The sequence below is a fragment of the Pseudochaenichthys georgianus genome, chromosome 6, assembly GCF_902827115.2.
Source record: "Pseudochaenichthys georgianus chromosome 6, fPseGeo1.2, whole genome shotgun sequence".
Taxonomy (NCBI): domain Eukaryota; kingdom Metazoa; phylum Chordata; class Actinopteri; order Perciformes; family Channichthyidae; genus Pseudochaenichthys; species Pseudochaenichthys georgianus.
In genome coordinates, this window is record NC_047508.1 from 7,593,489 (window position 1) to 7,615,316 (window position 21,828).

The 21,828-nt window shown below is 41.2% G+C and overlaps 1 protein-coding gene across 4 annotated transcripts in view; it reads left to right on the forward strand.

Annotated features, from left to right (window-relative positions):
• Positions 1-7,243: 7,243 nt before the first annotated feature.
• Positions 7,244-21,828, forward strand: part of enc2 (ectodermal-neural cortex 2) — a 45,106-nt gene continuing 30,521 nt past the window's right edge. For 2 of the 4 annotated variants that reach the window (XR_011643439.1, XM_071203440.1), the window contains exons 1-4: positions 7,244-7,454; positions 14,721-14,804; positions 21,245-21,476; positions 21,654-21,759. Coding sequence is in view for 3 of the 4 variants with exons in the window: in XM_071203440.1 (XP_071059541.1) it covers positions 14,741-14,804; positions 21,245-21,476; positions 21,654-21,759 (402 nt within the window). In the remaining variant the exon portion in view is untranslated. The remainder of the gene's footprint in view (positions 7,455-14,720; positions 14,805-21,244; positions 21,477-21,653; positions 21,760-21,828) is intronic. The other 2 variants (XM_071203441.1, XM_034085350.2) reach the window with 2 other exon arrangements.

Here is a 21,828-nt window from a genome sequence, read left to right on the forward strand (position 1 = left end):
AAGAAAATATCACACCTTACAGTAGATACATAATGTGGACAGGGTCTTTGCTTCCCACATCTTGGATTGTTCTTCATCACCTGATGATTTCTTGGTTTTCTTTGAAATATGTACCCTGTCAAACCCAAGCCCCCAGGAAGTGCGCCGGACTCAGATGAAAATATTCGTGCTGGCCAAACGGCGGTACTACACTTCCGTTTGGTTGCCAGGCACGGAAACACTTTTTCCCATTGACTTACATGGGGAAAGAGTGGTCTGTAAATCGTTGGATAATTTTTTTTTAACTAAATAAACTACCCCAGTATGAACACTTGTATAGCCCTTATTAAAAACATTCGTTCCTCAAGTTGTAATAATGTGCTAATAACGTTATTCTGAGAGTTATTTCCCTCTGCATTATGAACGCACATATAACCCACGGGACCACGCCGCCCGGCACGTTCATGTTACGTGTCCCGACCGCGTCTATCGTTATTCCCATAGTTATTCTAACCCAGTTTAGATTTAACCACGCCCACTTCCGCATTACGCAAGAACGTAGCTCTACGCGATAGCGTCATAGACTTCTTCTTCGGCAGTTATAGCGGTCGCAGTAAAGCAGGATGAGCAGGATATTGAATAGTTGTTTTTTCTCTTTCCAAAGGATTTGTTGACTGAAAGTAAACGATCCTGTAATCAAAGCCATATCGAAGAGTCCTGAGATTGTATTACTGGTGTTTTATCATCTATAAATAGCCTGTGTGTATTCTCAAATGTCGTTTTCAGGACAAACAAAAGACATTTTAAATATCCTATCAGCTGGTGTAAGTGCAGAATATTGAATATAACCTTGACTATTACTGTGTACTTCATTTATCTGACAGCATTATTTAATGATACTATTTTATATATACATTTATTCATATACACACACACACTTATATGTACTCACACATGTATTTATTCATATATACACACAGATGTACAGATTCAGATTTTGCGGGTGTGCCGCAGATTCCAACACATCCTCACTCCCAGGTCGGCCTATGTTGACGTTATGTCAAGTCCCCTGTGTCGGCTCATTCCAACGCAAGGGGGGGGGGGGGGCTTTAGAGTCCATTTTCAACGCAAGGGGGGGGCCCTTAGCGTCCATTTTCAGCTTTCCGGGATGTCCATATGCTTCTATGGACGCTCATGGAAGCACGGCATTCGTTTGTGTCGACTGCCCTTAAAGGCAATGTGAGCGTCCATTCTCATTGGATAACGGAGAATTGTACACCCGGAAGTAAGTATTCCCCTTACTGACGATTGATTTTACAGTGATATCTGCACTACTCATCGACTAAAAAACACCAGATTATCCTTGTTAATTACACAACATTGATTGGCTTAAATTGTGTGCAATGCTTTTGTATTTTTCCCCTTCGATTCGGAGAAACAAATCTTTTTTCGGAGTAAAGTATGGCAGAAGACACTACACTACCCAGAATCCCCAGCTATCGTTTGGACTACACCATGTGCTCTGTTTGACATTACGTGATCTTCAAATTTCTCCCTGCAGAAAAAAAAACATGGCCGAACTTCGTTTTGTTCTCGTTGTAATATGCCTATTTTAAAGTTAGTTTGTCCATTAAAATGCGTTTTGATGTCATTTGATGCGAGAAATATGAGTTGTTATTTCAGATTATGTCTGCAGTGGATGTACATGATCTTTAGTTTGCTAGTTATTACGAAGATTACTTCAGGAAATTGCGTCCATAACGTTTTCATTGTTACCAAGGTGGTTGCTAGGGACGCTGCTATCGATATTATTTCTGTTATGTTGTGTAACTGTTTAATGGTGTTATCTTTATTGCTACCCCCTTCCCCGTCAATGTATAGTGTTGGTCCACAGCGCAAACATATTAGTTTAACAAAATCCGCATCTAAAGATAGCCTACGTTATTTTCCCCTGTGCAATTCCAGTCTCACAACTCAGAGCACATCGTCATTAACAAATACCGGAAACAGACCGAAAACATTTAAAAAAAAAAAAATAATACTTTATTCCGAGTGTGCTTGCTTCTCTCTTTGAAAGTCATCACATACCGGCATTGTAATACATGGTTCGGCTGCATTACATATTACATATCTGCCGTAGTTCTGTATTTATAGAGCCCTGATGAGAAGACCTCTAGACAAACATGAGGAACTGAAAACGTGATGTGGATCATAAATATATCAGCCATTAAACAACATCTTACATTTCTTTTCACACAATACGTCTCCTTGCAGTATCAACACTAATTCGGCTGACTTTTATATTTGATCCAATGGGTAGATAGGCTGTATTTAAACCATAAAGGTGCACAGCTGATTTAACCTAGTGGTTAAAGCATGTTATTGAATTTCCTTATTTTTATTATTAGATATTAATACGATCCCTATAAAGTATATTCATTACTCGTTATTCTCTACTAATAGTTAATTAAAGACTGTATATAATGACTATTTTGCACATCCCTTTCAAGATTTCAAGATTTTCTAAGGTTTATTGACATATCATATAGGCCTACACAACTATAGTGTGCATTGAATGAAAAACTTGGGTCGCAGGTTCCTCAATAGTGCATTACAAGACATCTATCAATATTTGTGCATACCTCCAGCAATGTTAACTATGTTGAAGCACTTATTTTAACTGATATTATACATAATGTATTATACTCTTATAAGATGTATGTAGATATTTCCTCTCCGGCCTTGTCAGGTATTGAATAATCAATAAATAAAGAACACAGAATTGTTAAATATAAAACACAGAATTGATGTGATTATACTAAATTATTTAAAAATAAACACCACTGCATATTTAACTGTTACACATGCTGATGTAACGCAAATGTTCCAACTTGGGATAAAGTATATCTTATCTTAAGCTGATCGATGGCTATACTGCCATATTTGCAAAATGTGCCTCTGAACCTTGACAAGTGCATGTTTCAGGCTTATCAATTAATGTAATGTAATGTAATCAATTAACAACAGGAGGGGTCACAAACATAAGACCAGCTGTTAAATAAAGCTCTTCTGACCTTAGCTGGCATGTGTGTATATATATTAATGCTGCCCATTATGGGCACAAGCAATTTTCACCCATTTATTAATTATATGTTTTAAATACGAGTGTTTCCTATCCCCTAAACCTCCAGGGATGTACACAGTTGAATACTGGCAACTTCTTATTATGGGAAATACGAAAACGTCTTTTAAAACTACAACTCCCAGTAGAGACGTGCCATAGATAGAGAACATGTTGCGAAACAGAATAGCCAGCATGTGTAGTTCTGGGGACGGGGTGGGGGAGGGGGGGACGCGGTGGACCCGTTCAAATCCAGTTTTGAACAGTCTGCTGTGGTTCCATCCCATTTCAAGTGCTGTTCGAGGCTCGGTAACCCTCGGAGCACACTCTCCAATCACAGAGCTTGAGGACTATCACAGGGTTTGTCAAACTGAGCACATGGTGTAGTCCAAACGATAGCTGAGGATTCTGGGTAGTGTAGTGTCTTCTGCCATCCTTTACTCCGAAAAAAGATTTGTTTCTCCGAATCAAAGGGGAAAAATACAAAAGCATTGCACACAATTTAAACCAATCAATGTTGTGTAATTAACAAGGATAATCTGGTGTTTTTTAGTCGATGAGTAGTGCAGATATCACTGTAAAATCAATCGCGAGTAAGGGGAATACTTACTTCCGGGTGTACAATTCTCCGTTATCCAATGGGAATGGACACTCACATTGCCTTTAAGGGCAGTCGACACAAACGAATGCCGTGCTTCCATGAGCGTCCATAGAAGCATATGGACAAAGCTGAAAATGGACGCTAAGGCCCCCCCCCTTGCGTTGGAAAAAGCCGACACAGGGGACTTGACATAACGTCAACATAGGCCGACCTGGGAGTGAGGATGTGTTGCAGATTCAGATTTTGCGGGTGTGCCGCGTGAGGCAGTGACGTAAGTTAACCATAGGGATGTAACGCCAGGTTGATTCTGTGACGTAACCCCGCGTCGATACTTGCGTAATGCGGAAGTGGGATCTAAACTGGGTTGGAATAACGATAGACGCGTCCCGACCAATCAGTGCACACTGTGCTCACAGGAAGGGTGGGGGCTGGAGCTATTGAAGCTACAACGAGCCGTTAAAGGCAGAGAGTGAAATTCAGTAGAGGCTTCTCAATTCTTAAATTTCCCCTCCTCGACTCCCCTCCTCGAAACGTAGTCCCGCCCACAGGAGATGCGAGCGGAGGACTGAGGAGAGGGGAAGCAGCAGACGTTTAGGCCCATTCCCAAACCGCCCCCTTCACCCTACCCCTCCGTTTGCGCGTTCACGCGGAGGGTCCGCCATATTGAGGGCTGTTAAAGCAACGAGTGTGGAGCATGGATGTATAATAAGAACTGGATACAGCGTGAGAGGCGGGGCCTCATTCATTCCTATGAGAGTTGCTCATTAGCGCATGATGATAAAATGGCCCAACTTTTGAGAGTGAAACGTCACAGATTACCCGGCATGCCTGAGAAGTACCCGTATATGCGCTCATAGCGCATGCGCAACTTTAACCAAAATGCTCGTTCACATCAAGCACGTCAATTTGCGTACACATAACAGCACTGCACGTTCATGACAGCATGGTAATGATTTGTTATTATGATAGATTTGATATTAACGAGGCAACAGTTAGCAGCTAGCGGTTAGCTAGTAATTATGCTAATGTCCGCATCAATCGTTATGTAGCTACTTATATTACGCTGTAACAGGATCTAGTGATAGAAATCATTCTTATATATATATATATATATATATAATATATATATAATATATAATAATAAGTAATATTAACTTTATTTAATACAACATTTACGGTACAAAATGTAATCATACAGCCCATGTAGTATGATAATGAATTATAGCAAACATGTGCAATATATCCAATATTACAGCTCCGTGGGATGGCAGTAAGACGATATGGGTTCGTTCTTATTGTGCATCCATGGGTAAAGATAAACGCAACTCACATTGGTTTCTCAAACAGCATCTCTGTAAACTACGTGTATTCACTGAATTTCACTATCTGCCTTTAACGGCTCGTTGTAGCTCCAATAGCTCCAGCCCCCACCCTCCCTGTGAGCACAGTGTGACACGTAACATGAAGGTGCCAGGCGGCGCGGTCCCGTGGGTTAGATGCGCGTTCATAATGCAGAGGGAAATAACTCTCAGAATAATGTTATTAGCACATTATTAAAACTTGAGGAACGAATGTTTTTAATAAGGGCTATACAAACGTTCATACTGGGTAGTTTATTTAGTTTAAAAAAAATTATCCAACGATTTACAGACCACTCTTTCCCAATGTAAGTCAATGGGAAAAAGTGTTTCCGGGCCTGGCAACCAAACGGAAGTGTAGTACCGCCGTTTGGCCAGCACGAATATTCTCATCTGAGTCCGGCGCACTTCCTGGGGGCTTGGTCTAGCTGCGGCCGCGGCCAGTACACGGCGGTACACGACAGGCCCACCTGACACGACACTAGCTAGCTTAAGAAATTAAAATCAATGTTTATACTACATGGGCTGTATGATGTAAATCTCATCAATTCGCTTTTAACGGTGGTGCCTCTCAGCCACCGTAGTGTCGTGTCAGGTGGGCGTGTCGTGTACCATCGTGTACCGCCGTGTACTGGCCGCGGCCGCAGCTAGACCATATTGCAAAAGTTGGGCCATTTTATCATCATGCGCTAAATCAAGCAACTCTCATAGGAATGAATGAGGCCCCGCCTCCCACGCTGTATCCAGTTATTAGGCTTGTTTGAGACAAGCAAGACCTGCGCAGTTGCGATCAACGTCTTGCTAGTGCGTTGCATGATGGTTAGTCATTTTGTCCGACTTGCTCTGGAGGCTCGCCCACATGAGACTTTGAAATCTCGCGGGACAAAGACGCCCGCAGCCTTGAGAGCGAGGCGAGGCGAGTTGGCGCAGTTGCTCTCCACGAGCTGCGGAAGCGAAATGCTTGATGGGAAACGGCTCGCTGGTATCTCGAGCTGAGCGCTCATTGGTGGTTTTTACCACGTGCTGCTGATGAAACTCTCCAATTGGCTGGCAAAAGTTTGTTGTTGTTTTGTGTCAGTTTTACGTCGCCACATCCATTCCCATTTGTCATCATTGTTCCACAATGTTTATCATCATGAAATTAATATCTATATATTTTATACTATAGCCTACTGCTTACCGTTTTCATACTTTATATATCTTAGCATATTCATACGCACTGTTCATACTGCTCACAGGCTGATATCTAGTGTATTCATACCCCACTGTTTATTCATCATTCAATTCATTCTATATGTTATTCTGTAGATTGTGTACATTACTTTCCACTTCACTGCTTGTTGCACCTGGTTAGAAGCTACACTGCATTTCGTTGTCTCAGTACCTGTAATATGTGCAATAACAATAAAGTTTCTCTTTAAGTTAAACCAAATCATTAAAATAAAATCTATTGTAATGTAATGATTTGGTTTAACCTTATTTATTAAATACATCATTTTAAATGGCAAGATTAAATCAAATTACATCCATGTTGTACACATCATAAAGCTTAAAGTGGCAGCTAAAGAATTAACACAGCAGCAGGTCTGTTCAATTCATGCTCATTAAGCTTCATGTGTGCGGATCTGAAGGGACTGATCATTTGTAGCCTGTCCTCCTATCAGTTTTGCAAACATTAAGAGGGAGGAGCATTTCTAATGATGGAACCCAGTCACTGGTGTGGTTCATCATCATGACTGAATTAACAAACCTATATAAAGCAATGGAGATCACCTTTGTCTACAGTGGGTAAAATGGAATTTCCGCCATTGCAAACCCAGCCAGTCAAGCCGACTCCGAGTCCGAGCTGTCCGACTTAAGACGAGCTTTTTGACACCTCCCCCGGCTGCGATCGGCAACTCTCGTCTACATTCGAGGCGAGCCGCAATGTGTCTCAAACAAGCCTAATATTATACATCCATGGGCAAACCCCAACGTGCTATTGTTTTGCTGCCGCCATTAATATCAGCTCTCCGCTTTACCTGATTGGTTAAGACAACTGTCGAAATACCGCCTACTTTTAAAATGTCGTGTTTGCACTGCAGGGATTGGGCCAAGCAAATGTCACTCGCGTTTGTCAAATCCCATAAAATCCCGCCTAGTCTTACTTCATTGGCTGAGAGACCAACCACAGGGGCTCGACATGGTAATTGGTTGGGTAGACGTCAGTCACGATTACATCCAAAGCCATTGGTTGCTGGTGCCAGAGCAGGGTTTTTTCTTTCCCAAAACCAGTCAGACAAGGCAGGGACAACGGACATACTTCAGCTATTGCCACAGAAATATAATGTTTTTATCAACGAAACCGACGCTGTTCGTTTCAAGGATTTAACTTTACACTACAAGTATTATAACTGTAAGTAAACCAACCTGTTTTGTTTGTATTTCCTGTGCGTACAGTCAGATGCAGACACAAAGTGGAATGGCAGTGAAGGCATCTCAACTATATTGTTTGTCAGAAAATTTACCGTAGCTTACTTTGTGTTTTATCAATTGACGTAAATGCCCAGAGACCCAATGTATTCTGCTCTGGTGAATTTGACACTAAAGTATTTGTTTTGCGGTTACTTTTTGACAGGTAACGTTAGTTGAGTTGAAGTGCTTCGGTATGGCCATTGAAGTTGGTGCACAGCAAAGCTAGCGCAACGTAGCTTACTGTGTGTAACGTTAGTTTACGTTCCTGCTGAACTTGTTTCCATTAGAAGACATGGACATATTTCCCTTAAGGCATACCATATATCTTTATTTAAAGACTGTTGACAGTTACCGTACACATTGAGCGTCACCTCCTAACCAGAACCATTGCTCGAGTGAGCAAGTTACTCAGTTATTAGATTAGCCTGCTAGCTAATCTCACTGAAGGTTGTTTACAACGTGGATCAACTAGTCCAATTCAACCCTGTTAATTGAATATCGTAGATTCCTTACTGTAAGCATTGTTACCTGTGGATTTTCATTCTTGTCCATTTCGCTGCCTGTCATAGAAGGCATTCCTTTGTTTTGTTTCTCAGATTCATATTCAAAATACTTTATTGTCCATTAAAGGTGGGGTAGGTAAGTTTCAGAAACCGGCTCGGGATACACTGTTTGTTATATTCCATGGAATGCTCTTAACATCCCGATAGCAATGAATATCTTAAGTGCTTTGACAAAAAATCCGTAAAAAAATTTCATCTGTAGAAGCCGTAATACTGTAAAAAGTACAACCTACCTGCCTGTCAGCCTCCCATCGGGGCACACACTTATCTCGTGCCCTCATTGGTCATGTGCGCGTTCGTGTGTGTTGGAGGAGGGGCTCTATAAGGAAGTGGCAGATTTTCTCCGGTTGTGTATTTTCAAATTCTAGCGATCTCGAGCCGGTTTCTCAAACTTACCTACCCCACCTTTAAATGTATAATTTATTAATAATACATATCATGGAAATGTGTATTTGGCACTGGCAAATAAGATACAAGTAACACTCACTATATACAGTACAAAATACAACTCATACACACACAAATAGGGAAATTGCGTCTTAAATAAATAATAAGGCTTAATAAAAGTACAGTGGTTTGTTCTTCATCATTCATCATTTGTATTACAAATAAATAATGTACTATTCATTCAAATCAGGTTATGATGTTGGTGGCAGAATTCCCTAAGAAGGATCCTTGATGCTTGAAAAGGGAGCTTAAAGAGCCTGTGACATCATCCCAACAACTGTTGTGCAATGACATATTATCTAGTCATCTCGAACCGTCAGTTTAAAAAAGAAAAAGCGATACCGTTCCGTTAAATATCAATAATTTCGAACATCGCGGGAAATCCTTCGACTAATTTTGAAGTTTTGGGGGAAGCCGGAAGTGACATCAATGCGGGAACGCTTCACTGTGCAGCGAGAGAGCCAAACGGGGACAAAGTGTGTTGTCATGCGTAGAAATTGTGAATTACTGAGTTTAGGCACGTTAATAACGTTTTAATGAAGTTGACTACAGTATATTCATATTTGTCAGTGCTTTCATGTCAATTCGGTGAACATAAACATAAATGATCGTGGTGAAGATGATGATTACATTAGGATTAAAAATCGGTAGTGAGAGCTGCTGAATTTCCTCCCGTAGGATGTGATATAAAAACAAATCGATTATTTTTGTAGTTGTAAACTCAAGTGGATGAAACTACATTTATTAGTGCTTTCATGTCAATTCGGCGAACATATGATTAAATGATCGTGAGGATGATGATTAAAAATCGTTTGTTTGTGCCGGTCTGCATTTCCTGATGAGAAAACAAACCGATGCTTTTTGTAGTTGTAGTACACCAACATGGATTAAACGTGTGTTTTTGTACCACAATGTTTGTGGAATTAATGGATAAAATGCACGTATTATTATTATTATTATTCCCACTCCGATCGGGACACGAGGTCCACCGTTTCCCCGCAGCGAGGCTCCCCCCGTTGACAGTTTACGTGGGCTGGGTGCAGTGGCGGACTGGCCATCGGGACGAATCCCGATGGGCCGGTACCGAAGTGGGCCGGTCGGATAAGTCACTAGCACATCCCCCATAGGCGGCGCGTGAGGCTCAGGTTTGGGAAGGCTAAATAACTTCTTTTACCTGACGCTGTCCGCCTCCGGCGACTATAGAAAAGAGATTAACTCAGTGTGCGGAGTTTAAATCTCTCAAGTCATATTACAGGATAAAGGAAATACAGTTTAAACTGCCGTATGCAGAGAAGACGCCAACGTGTCGCACTTATCATTCATATCACACTGATATCACATCATCAATCAGATCATCGATCATATAATATCACAATATATCATATATTTCTTATCTGAGTCAGCTGAGCCGTATCTGGCCGTGCAACACTCACAGTGTCACAGACTGGATGCAGAAGTATTATTTTAAGCAACACATTATGTTGACGAAACACTCGAGTCAAATGTAATTTAAAGTCAGATCCACTCGTGTCTCAGACGTGAACGCGCTCTCAGCTGGAGAGAGAAACCCTGGCTTGATTTACCGAGTTGATAACCAGCGTCGTAGGACCGCTTAGCGAGATCTCGTTTGTTAGTTTGTTGTTGTTAGTTTGTTTGCTACTCAAACATATCCAGGGTCTGTTGAACTGGCTTCGCAGTACAGGGCACAGGTGGCTAGCAGCGCTGAGGTCAAAGACACAGACATTATACATTATATTTGTATTTTACCAGGATGCAGTGACACAAATATTTACATATTTACATTTACTATCTACAGCACCCGCCGCCCCTGACATCCCCCACTCCCCCCGTTGACAATTTACTAGCGGTACCGAAGTGGGCCGGTCGAGAGTCCCGGGATGATTTTTAGTCCCATTCCACCACTGGCTACATGACCATATAATCGCCCATATTGACGCACCTAATTCCTAAACTTCTAACGGATACAACATAAACCGATCCTTCAGCCTCATATGAGCTCTCAGACACGTTCAAAATTAAACTGTCATCGCTGTCTGAGCTTGCTGCTGTGTGCGCCATCGTGCGTTTACATGCAGAAGCTGGGATCCTGAACGGTGCAGCTGGAGCGCTGTGCCCGCAATGACGTCACCCATCATTTGGCGGGACTTGAAGAATCCCAGAGAAGATCCAGGAAATGGTCAACATTGAAGGCAGATTAATGGTTATCAAAGTACAAATATCCAAAACCAGTTCAAGGGGACAATATTTACTCAAATTGATGGGTTTGGATGATGGGGGAAACTCGTGTCACAGGCTCTTTAAAGTGTGTGTGTGTGTGTGTGTGTGTGTGTGTGTGTGTGTGTGTGTGTGTGTGTGTGTGTGTGTGTGTGTGTGTGTGTGTGTGTGTGTGTGTGTGTGTGTGTGTGTGTGTGTGTGTGTGTGTGTGTGTGTGTGTGTGTGTGTGTGTGTGTGTGTGTGTGTGTGTGTGTGTGTGTGTGTGGGTGTGTGTGTGTGTGTGTGTGTGTGTGTGTGTGTGTGTGTGTGTGTGTGTGTGTGTGTGTGTGTGTGTGTGTGTGTGTGTGTGTGTGTGTGTGTGTGTGTGTGTGTGTGTGTGTGTGTGTGTGTGTGTGTGTGTGTGTGTGTGTGGCCTTATTTAAACAGGCTGTTATTGAGGATGGCCACAGCCGATGGAATAAAGACTTTCTTATAGTTCTTTTCAGAAATGAATTGGGACCTTCAGTCTTTGGCCTGATGTCAGCAGCTGGGAATGACCTGTTTATTTTATTGTTGTTGTCTTTTAGTAGCATTTCTTTGTTTTTGACTTTAATTATGCAGCCATCCTGGTTCACTGCAACATTGAATAATGCATTGCAGACTGATGTACAGAGCTTTACATTGCAGCACACTTTTAAAAAGGCAGACACACACACACACACACACACACACACACACAATGTGTTTGACAACATTGGTTTGAATAATTGGCTCAGGTGAATGTATTGATCATATATCTGTGTAGACCACATGTGTCTTGGTGCTTTTACCTGCAGGAAAATACTGTCTGGAATTTAGTGTGTGACACTGTATGTTCCTGTGTTTGGGATATAGGAAAAAAAACGGAATTCCGTTTGCTGTACTTGATAACTTCTCTCTTATCGTAGTATAAGTCCATACCGTCTGATAGTGTATTTTTTTATGAAGCAGCAAGTGCTGAGGTTTATTGAATTATTGATCTGATAAAAATATCACATGTCATAATCGCTGAAGCCATAACTCTATAACATTAATGTCATGAGCTAGAGAGCCGTATCTGATTCGTTCCTCTGATCTAATCAAGTATAATTCTTCTTCTTCTCTGCTTCCCTTCTTTCCGCTGTTCCTAGCCAAATGTCAAGGGGTTCGAGAGATTAGATGATGCACAACAACTACTGATAGAGATGATATGAGGCATGCAGGAAAATTAATGGAAAGGAAATGTTTTCTTCCACACAATAGACAGAGGACTACTGCAGCTGAATTGGATGTACACACATAAACACTCTTCTTGTCAATCTTGCATCAACAAAATGTTTTGTATTATTTTAATTAAGTTGTTTTTCAAGGCAGTAGCAGTGAAGTCATTTCTGAATGTTCTGAATTAAACTTTCACTTTTTTGTCATATCTAAATAACTGATGAGTATGCTCCGATCGGCCGCCGATCGATATCGGCCGATATTCACTCTGCCGATCGATCGGTGCTCTCTATAAATGCCGATCGCGAGAGCCGATCACATGACGTAAAATACATGACCCTTTACTCTGTGTGCGGCAAAACAAGCTCGCCAAATGGCTTCACCGGTCTGGCCGTATTTTAAGGTGTCCGAAAATGACAGTAAAATAGCAGAATGCAACGTGTGTGTGAAGCAGAAATCCTGCAGCTCCACCCGCTGTGACGGACCGGTGAGCGGAGCGAAACACACACTAAGAGTTAGACCTAACACACTTAGCTATTTTATCTACCTCTGGAACAAGCTAAACTAGTTATACATATATGTATTCTTCACTGTCAGGTCACTCGGTCATTACTGGATCAGTGAGCTGCTTGAGACGATACTGACAGGATTCGGAAGTTAGCTTCGCAAGGGCTCACTCTGCAATAAATACATTTGATTTTGGAATATTGCAGAAAATAAGCTCTGTGGCAAACAAACGTTTATGATACTTACACGTTTTGTTCAGCAGCATAACCTCCACAGATGAACATTACTTAAATACTTTGAAGTCTAAATGCAATCACCAAAACATAAAAAGCTAACGTTCGGCTGTAAAATATACGACATCACGGTAGCTAATCTCTGGGTTTAAGGACTCATTCCAGAACCACTCTGAATGGTGTGCCTGTTGATTAGTAGTTCTATTAGATTCTCTTCCAACTCCATGAAAGGCACCCTGATATACTTGAGAATCGTATGGGAAAGATATGCAGGAAGACCATTCTGAAGTAAGGATTTGTTGAAACTCATTTTATTTTAATCATTCAAAATTATTTAATGATTACAGTTAAGGGGAAGATTTAATTACGTTCTCTAACATTGGAGCAGGACATTAAAATATTTCCCTTTTTTTCATGAGTGAATAAATTCACCAAAATAGCAGCAACAGCTGTTCAAAAATCTGGTTATGTTTGATGTAAAGAATCCCGAACATTTGCCAATAAGGACACGCATGTAGAGAATCAGGTGGATGTGGTGACCCAGCATGTTTTTGACACTTGGTTTGGTACCTAATAGCCGCGTTCACACCGGAGTACTTTTCCCCGTACAGGGCTCAACGCTAACTTTTAAAAGTGGTTGCCAGGTTGGCAACCGGGCATCAGCTCTTGGTTGCCAACACTGAAAATACGGTTGCCATTTTTAGTGACCTTATATTTTAAATAATATAGTTACTATACAGTTATACATCAACTTAATGATGAACATGTGACACAAAAGAATGTTCAAATGATTTACAATAAGTAATTAACACAATTATTTGAAACGTAAGTAGTAGTAAACTTGTCCACCCTCAATTGCTGGTATACAAAATACCAGTAGTGCAGCTGCTCTCATGTTCTTCACAGATCCCTCACAAATGAATTGAGCAAGTCACTAGTTTCTTGGTCATCCGTTGTCTTCCTTTCAAATGTTTGTTTTCTTGACATAATTCAATATCACTCTTAATACAACAAATAATTAACATTTATCTATTTTGGGTTGCACATTTTGCTGTTTGCTGTCCTGATTTCTTTATGTTAAAAATGGGTTGCCACTGATGGCAACCAAAGGCCAAGAAGTGGTTGACATTTTTTCTGAATGGTTGCCAATGGCAACCTGACAATTGTTACTGTCGAGCCCTGCCGTACTTTTCGCGTTTAGTACCCCTTATGTCGCGTTCACACCAAAAAGAGTACTGAGTGCCGGGAACTTGTACCCCCATGTTTAGTGCCTGCTGAGAGATGGTACTTTCCTGCCAAAAATGTACACAGTTTACAGCATTCACACGCATTTTCAGCAGGAAATGCATTTTCTAGTTTTCAGTTAGTTTTTGCCAAGCAGCGCCTATTGTTAAGTAGTCTATTGATAAGCAGGCTGTCATATCACGAGCTAGAGCTAGCTAGATCTGATGGATATGGACACAAACGCCAGGGAAGTATAATCGATCGTGAGAGAGAGGGATCAGGTTCTGCTGACGGTGAACAAACACCTGAAGTTAGACCTATGACACTTAGCTATTTTATCTAACTCTGACACTGGGTAAACTAACTATTAACAATTACATTTGGATGTTTTGTGTTGGATCAATCCTTACGGGATCCTCTGAGCTGCATAAAACGATACGGACGGGTTGTCAGGAGGGAGGGGAGAGCGCTCCGTTTATTATTCCAATATTATTATCCAAATTAAATTCAACTTTGGAATAATATACTTTATTTACGATTAGTAGTTTGTTTAAATGTAATAATTTAATTCAATTGTTGATTTCGATTATTTGACGGGTTTCAAAACGGATCACATGCTGTTTTTACAAAAAGAAAATTGTGTGTGTGTGTGGAAAATGTGCACTGAAACTGTTTTGTTAGAATGTATCACTGCCTTCCCCCTCACACCCCTCACTGCTTTAATATGGGTTGATGAATGCAGTGCAGTGCATACTTCCTTAACTGGTCTGTGTTCATTAGTCCTGTGTAGCTGTCCTGGGATGCAGAGCCCCCCCCACCTCCTGACTGTCAGTGCCTGTGCCTGGGTCAGCAGCCTCTGTCACCGTAAGTTAGCCTGCAAGTGGAATGAAGCCCGACACCCTTTTTAATATGCCTGTTGTTTGGTCATCTCTGCCTGTGCCATGACTCATCCCAACTGGTCCAGTGAAGTGTCTCGTATACTCTCCCTCTTCCTTGCATTGTGCTCATAATGGTTAGTAATGATCTGTGTAATGAAAGCTATAAGTGATTGGCCACTTAGCATGGCAGAATTTCAACTGCCTAATCGCTTAAATTAGCAAAAAGATCTAATACCCTGTGAACGTTGTGTTAATTAATTAATTGGTAAATGGCAAAAAAGAAAACAATTGATTATCATCCTAAAGTTCAAGTCAACATTGGGCTGGTTTCAGCTTCTCACGTGACCTTCGTCTCCTTGTGTGTTCTTTTACTAAGCTTGTAATAAAGTGGTGCAGGAAGTTAGCGTTCATAGGGCTCCCTCTACGAAGGCCAATGGGATTTCTTTCATTGGAATTTGGATTATTGCAGAAAATAAGATTTATGGCAAACACACGTTTATGATACCTCCATGTTTTGTTGTGCAGGATAATCTCCAAATAGTACCACTCATGTTATGATAGTTGAAAGTCAATTGCTATAAAATAATAGCCAAAAGTAAAAAGCTAGCATAATTCTATAAACATTCTAAAACACATTACTTCATGTGACCACCTCTAAGCTTAAGGTGGACTCGTGCCGGGGGGAAGACATGTATTGGTCTCATTTAGTTACTTGTTAGCAACCGCTGTTCTCAAGACACTTAAACTAGATACTATTATGAAGAAAAATGTACTTTGAGAAGAGAGAAGTGCTAAAATGCTAATAAGTTTCCGGGTTAAGGACTCATTCCTGCACCTCTCCACATTTGGATTTTGTGGGGTTGGTTGGGAAAATTAGGTTACTTGACGGTCTATGGGAAAGCGGTAATGGTATATACCTTCTGTAAAGAAAACACACTATGGTCCCTTGAATACTGTTCCTGCTCAGATTACACAATATTTGACACGTCTCTGGTTTATGAAGTGTCTGAGTTTTGAGTACATTTTTCAGATAAAAGAAACGCCACTCTTTCCACCTATTTGGAGTTCTAAGCATGAATCGGTTCCCTGGGAAAATAAGCCTACTGCTACACTAAATCACTGCCTAACCTTTGGCCAGTTCTCAAGAGGATGACCTTTGAATGGAAATGCTGCTGTCTGGAATGATTGACATTAGAATGAGACTGTGCAACAGAAGATCCAGACACATGGACTGAGAACAGCACAGCCTTCTCTGCTGTTTAATTTACAGCATTACTTTTTGCATCAAAAATGTAAATCTGTATTTAATTATTAATGTGTGAGCACTCTGCAAATGGGGATCATAACCAGCAGTGTATGGCTATTCGGGTTGTTTGTTCAAAATGTGTGTTTGATTTGAATCTGGTGCAATTTGAGAGCAAAATGAAGAGGCTAGATTAAGTTGATGGGAAATGTTATATGCCTAAAGGTAATCATATACACATTATGGGTTGTATGAATATAGTGTAAACAGAACAATGAATCCCATGTGCTTCAACATACTGCTGCTAACAGCTGACGTTGACTTGCTGTACCTGCTGGTTTTACCACCGATGAGTGTTTACAATGTAGTACTGAATGCATACAACACTGAATTTATTTATAGTTTTTATTTCCTTTCAGATTTTAACTAGGGCTGTCAGTCGATTAAAATATGTAATCGCATGATGTCCATAGTTAATCGCGATTAATCGCACATTTTGTATCTGTTCTAAATGTACCTTAGAGGAATATTTTTCAAGTTTTTAATACTCTTAAAAACATCTGAGTGGACAAATATGCTTTATGCAAATGTTTGTTTATTATCATTGGAACAATGACAAATATTCTCCTGAATATTTTCAATACAACAACCTGGAACCTCTCTCTCTCTCTCTCTCTCTCTCCCAACCCTGTGCACTTCTCTGCACTGAGCCAGTTGCTCAAACAGACAAGCCTATTTACAGTTGAAATGCCGCTCCTCTGTCTTCATAACAGTCAAAGCATGAGACTGAAGTTCCCACTGTGGGTCAAAATAATGCGCTGTGATGTGCAGTCGGCACGTTGGATGCGATCCGAATGATCTAACGCAGCCCTTCGTCCTCCACAATGTTAAGCTGTAGCCACCCATGTAGCTATCGCTGTTGTTGTCCAGGCGTCTCCCCGGCAAACTTTCAAGCGTGGTCTGCCGCAAGCGAGCGGCAGGAGCGGGGCTGTCGGCATCAGCTGGGTGCTTGGCTTGCTGTTTAAAACACCTTTTTTGTATCCATATCTCTCGCTAGAATCCCCCACCATACAACTAACAACAACAACGTCAAGCCTTTGGGCTCTGAATCTACGGGGCGGGCCCGAGGACAAATACACATGCGTTAATCGCACGTTAGTAGTAGTAGTAGTAGTAGTTAGTAGTAGCGTTAAAAAAAAATTGCGTTATTAACGCGTTAACTTGACAGCCCTAATTTTAACAGATTCATACTTACGATAACTTCGGTACTGTTTTGAAACGAGTATGTAGTCATTCGTGTGTCACATTCGAAATGTTGTCTTTGATTTGATAAGTTACTAAAAAATATGTTTTTCCGTGACGTCCCTATGAAGGCCCCTGACACCAAACCTCATATCACATCGTCAGCAAAAACTACACTCAACAGCATTTCAATATTTTGAGGTGGGATCTGGAAGGACCACTGTGAATATTGCCATGTCGGTTTATCCCTGCCCAGAAATCAGCCTAACCTTGGAGCGTCATTTAGTTTTATTTCTGAGTAGCTACATGCCATGTGATGTGTTACTTAACGGTCCGTCCACACGGCAGCGTCGCGTGCTTCAACGGAGACGCTTCCCATTCACTTTGAATGGGGTGACGTCACGCTTTGCCGAACTGCATTGTGCTTCCGTCACGTCGCTTTGTCTCCGTTGCTCGCTTCGAAAGTTGAGAAAAGTTCAACTTTTCAAGCGTCGACGGAAGCGCCAGCCAATCGAACCGCGTGCTTGTGTGTCCAGGGCGGGAGATTAAGGTGATTGGTTGTTGGTCACACGCCCACCGGCAAGCTTCAACGCGACACTGCCGTGTGGACGTACCGTAAGGACACTATCAGGTGTGCTGGAAAAATCAATTCATGTTAGCATCAACATTCTAAATCGTTTTAAACATTTATTTTTACAAAATAACTTAGATATTGCTACAAATGGACAGTAAATGTTTCCCACATAATTCAATTCTACTTGTGGTGGTCTCAGACCTGAGTCCATTGGGCTGCCCACCTGCTTTCATATTATTTATGAGAAAGCATTGGGGGGCTGAACAAATCAATGTGCTGCATGCGGCTCTATAATGTAATTGGATAGTGATTTTTTTTGTATGGAGGACAAGAGGAAAACAAACCCATGTAGTCATGTCTTTAAACTTTTTATAGTTTCTTATGTTCAACAAAAAGCAGTATAACAATGGCTTACAATATGTATTAAGATTGAGTGCTGGGACCTTGTGCGTCACGTGTCAGTTAGTCGTTTACATAGCTTCTCCTCACGGAATGCTTCTTTTATTCTATAAACTACTGACAACGTTTCTCTGTGTTGGAATTCAACAGACATTGGAATGGCTGTGATGTAGAGATTGAGATTTAAAAATAAAACTGATGAGTGGTCTCAATTTTTCCCATAGCTGTTTGTATGGTAGAATAGATAACGGGAACATTTTTTATTTTTTTTAATAACCTTAACTTGCTATTCTTAAAATCACTTAGATTGGAGAAATATAAAAAATAATAAAATAATAATCCAGACGTGTGTTTCTGTTGGTGGCTATATACCAGACTCTTATTGGAAAAATATGTACCAAAGCCTGGCAAATGTAAATCTCTCCATAATGTCTGGTGAAACATCATTTCCCCATGTATTAAAAATAGGCTGAATAGAACTGCAAAGTAAGTGAATTCACAGACATGTATCCCAGGTGGGCCAAACTGGCCAGGGTGGCCTGCATGATCCCTGTCTGTAATGGGCCGGTAGAGAGGATTCTCTCTGGGACTAAAAAGGTTGGCAGTAGCACGTCTAATTAAAATGTTATGTATTAGACAGGCCTACATTTGTGTTGGTTAACAAATAGTTAAACATGTTTTATGACCATATGTAGGCCAGAGGTTGAGGGAACATCTTTGTGTTAAGAGTTTTGGTGAATAGGGTTGCAAGATATATATACTGTTTGTTTGCGTTATGCACTGCACACCTCTATTGACATCCATCTACTTTTCAACAAAACAGAAATCATAGGCATTGATGATCTCATTCTTAAATGTAGCCTTTCCCTCATTTTCAAACCAAATAATAAACGGATAATATTTGACCAACATTTCTCCTATTGGTCCTTGGCATTGAAATCCTCCGAGACCCATTGAGCAGCATCTTTGTTTTTCAGTAATTGGTGATGGAGACCGTTCATTATGCTCTTCTTTGTAACCAGAGGATTGAACAATGGCCCTGTCCTTGCTGTCATTTTGAAAGCACTTAAGGATCTAACAGGATGTACTCTTATCTTCCAGGTCATATTGAATCGATGACCCATTACTCTCAGACTGAGAGTTCAGGGTATTTACTTTACAGCTTTAATCATTAGGAGTGTGAGAATCCTTGTGGCAGACTCTAATTGAGCTACACAGGTCCTCAATCACCATGTGGTACGATGCGATCCTCCCTCCTGCATAACGCTGTGCACTCAACATTTGACTTTCAAATGTAACACTTCAATTGTTTTGTGCTCTTAGACGTATTGTAGTCGTTAAACGTACAGTAATCACACGTGAAATCTCAGACATCCAAGCTCAGCGTTGTGTCGTCGGCCTCGCACTGTCACATCTACTATGATGTGTGGTTGTGACTGTTAACTGGATGTATGTGCTCCTCTTGTTCATTGAACACCATGCAGCCACAGACCCTGCTGTCTAGCCTCTATTGTGATCTGTGGAACACCACTCACCTCATGACTGATCTATTGTGGCTCGGGTCGAAAACGGCATGTCAGCACATTTAGATGGATTCACACACACACACACACACACACACACACACACACACACACACACACACACACACACACACACACACACACACACACACACACACACACACACACACACACACACACACACACACACACACACACACACAAAGCTGAGGCTGCTGAAACAGCATTTCTTGTAGAGTGGTTTGTCGTTGGTCTACATTAATTCATCTGACAATAAATACAAATAACACCCTCCAGTTTATTTACCATTGATGTGAGGAGAAGCTTGTTGGCTTATATTTGTCTATTCGTCCCTTTGTTGTCAAATTATATTTTCTAAATGGGTAACTTTATAACTGTTGAGAGGAGAGAAACTCCCTCTGGAGGGATCACAGGGATGTTAGCCTTTGCAGACCATGTACGCACAAACCTATACCCCAAAGGCTTAAATCAGTACTACCCATTTTGGGTTATAATAAATAAATAAAAACCTGATTTAAATATTGGTATTAATTAGGGAAGCATGTATTGCATGCATTATTGAATTGTATTTATTTAGGTCTATCACACTCACATGCTCATGTCAGTATACACTGAAATGAATCCTCCTTTGTCTCCGTGGGCCAGCATGGATGAGAGGAATCATAGCCTCCAAAGCTCTTCCAATGTAAATGTTTGCTGCCTAAAAATGCAATTGAATTACAGTTATATCGGGTATGGAGACATTTGTTAAACAATTAACAATATTGCAGCAGATAACAGCGGAGGCGTAGCTTCAGACGCCTCATAGCTTATCGTTAAAGACGGGTGGCTGTGCGCTTCCTGGCTCTCCTGGGGTAAGATGGGTTTAGATTTCAGGTCGTCTCTTGCCCAGGAGTAGCCTTTAGTCTCACAGCTCAGTCTCTTATTCTTGTCTTTCTTTGTTCCCTTATGTAATGGATGATGTGCAGCAAGCCGCTCCTTAATGAGAAAAGAACCCCGACAGGACGAGCAGGGTCCCCGATGCAATTAGTCTGTTTTCTTTTTCTTTTTCCGGGGACAGTTCAGCCATCATAATCAGAAGTGTCCTGCTCATCGCAAATATAAAACTTAAGTATTCCATGATGTTTCCTTATGGAGGAAAACTTTTTTTCTTTACCTACAATGAACTTCTTAACTTGATATGACTGCACATGTTCTCTTGATCAAAGCATCCTTAGTTTCCTGTGTCCAAATCGACCAATCGGAATTGTATTAAACTAAGCTGTGTAATAAGCTGGGATAACGTCCTTCTCATTTCCAGGTTTAGTTATGCAAATGAATGTGCTTGCTGAGACTCAGAAGAAAATGCATGCATGGATACAGTTTATGTGCTGCTGAACTACAACTTGACTTATTTCCCCTTTTCTGTTCTCGCCATTGGACAGTAGGAGAGGTCGTGCCCAGTGACTCCCTGCCGGTGCCAGACGAGGCCACCATGTCGGTGACCGTTCATGAGAATCGCAAGTCCCGCATTAGCACGGGCTCCATAAACATCTTGCTGTTCCACAAGCCTTCCCATCCCGACAGTGTGCTGACCCACCTGAACACCTTGAGGAAACAGTGCCTGTTCACTGATGTCATTCTGTGGGCCGGGGACCGCTCTTTCCCATGCCACAGGTACACATTTGTGAAATTCACTATATATATCATTTAGTAGACCCAGCCACCACAGCAGAGAGTAACATACACTACATACTTTTCCACATTCCTTTGTCCTTTTTTTGTTTTTTACATGACCTCCGGAGCAGGACCGTGCCATTTTTATTTACTGACAAAATGGTTTGTTTCCTGCAGAGCTGTCTTGGCAGCATGCAGTCGTTACTTTGAGGCCATGTTCAGCGGAGGACTACGAGAGAGTCTGGACAGTGACGTCAACTTCAGAGACAGCATACACCCTGAGGTACGACCGCTGTTACAGAGGATAAATCGACACTATTTTTCCTTTAGAACTTTAAAGCTTCTTTCGAAA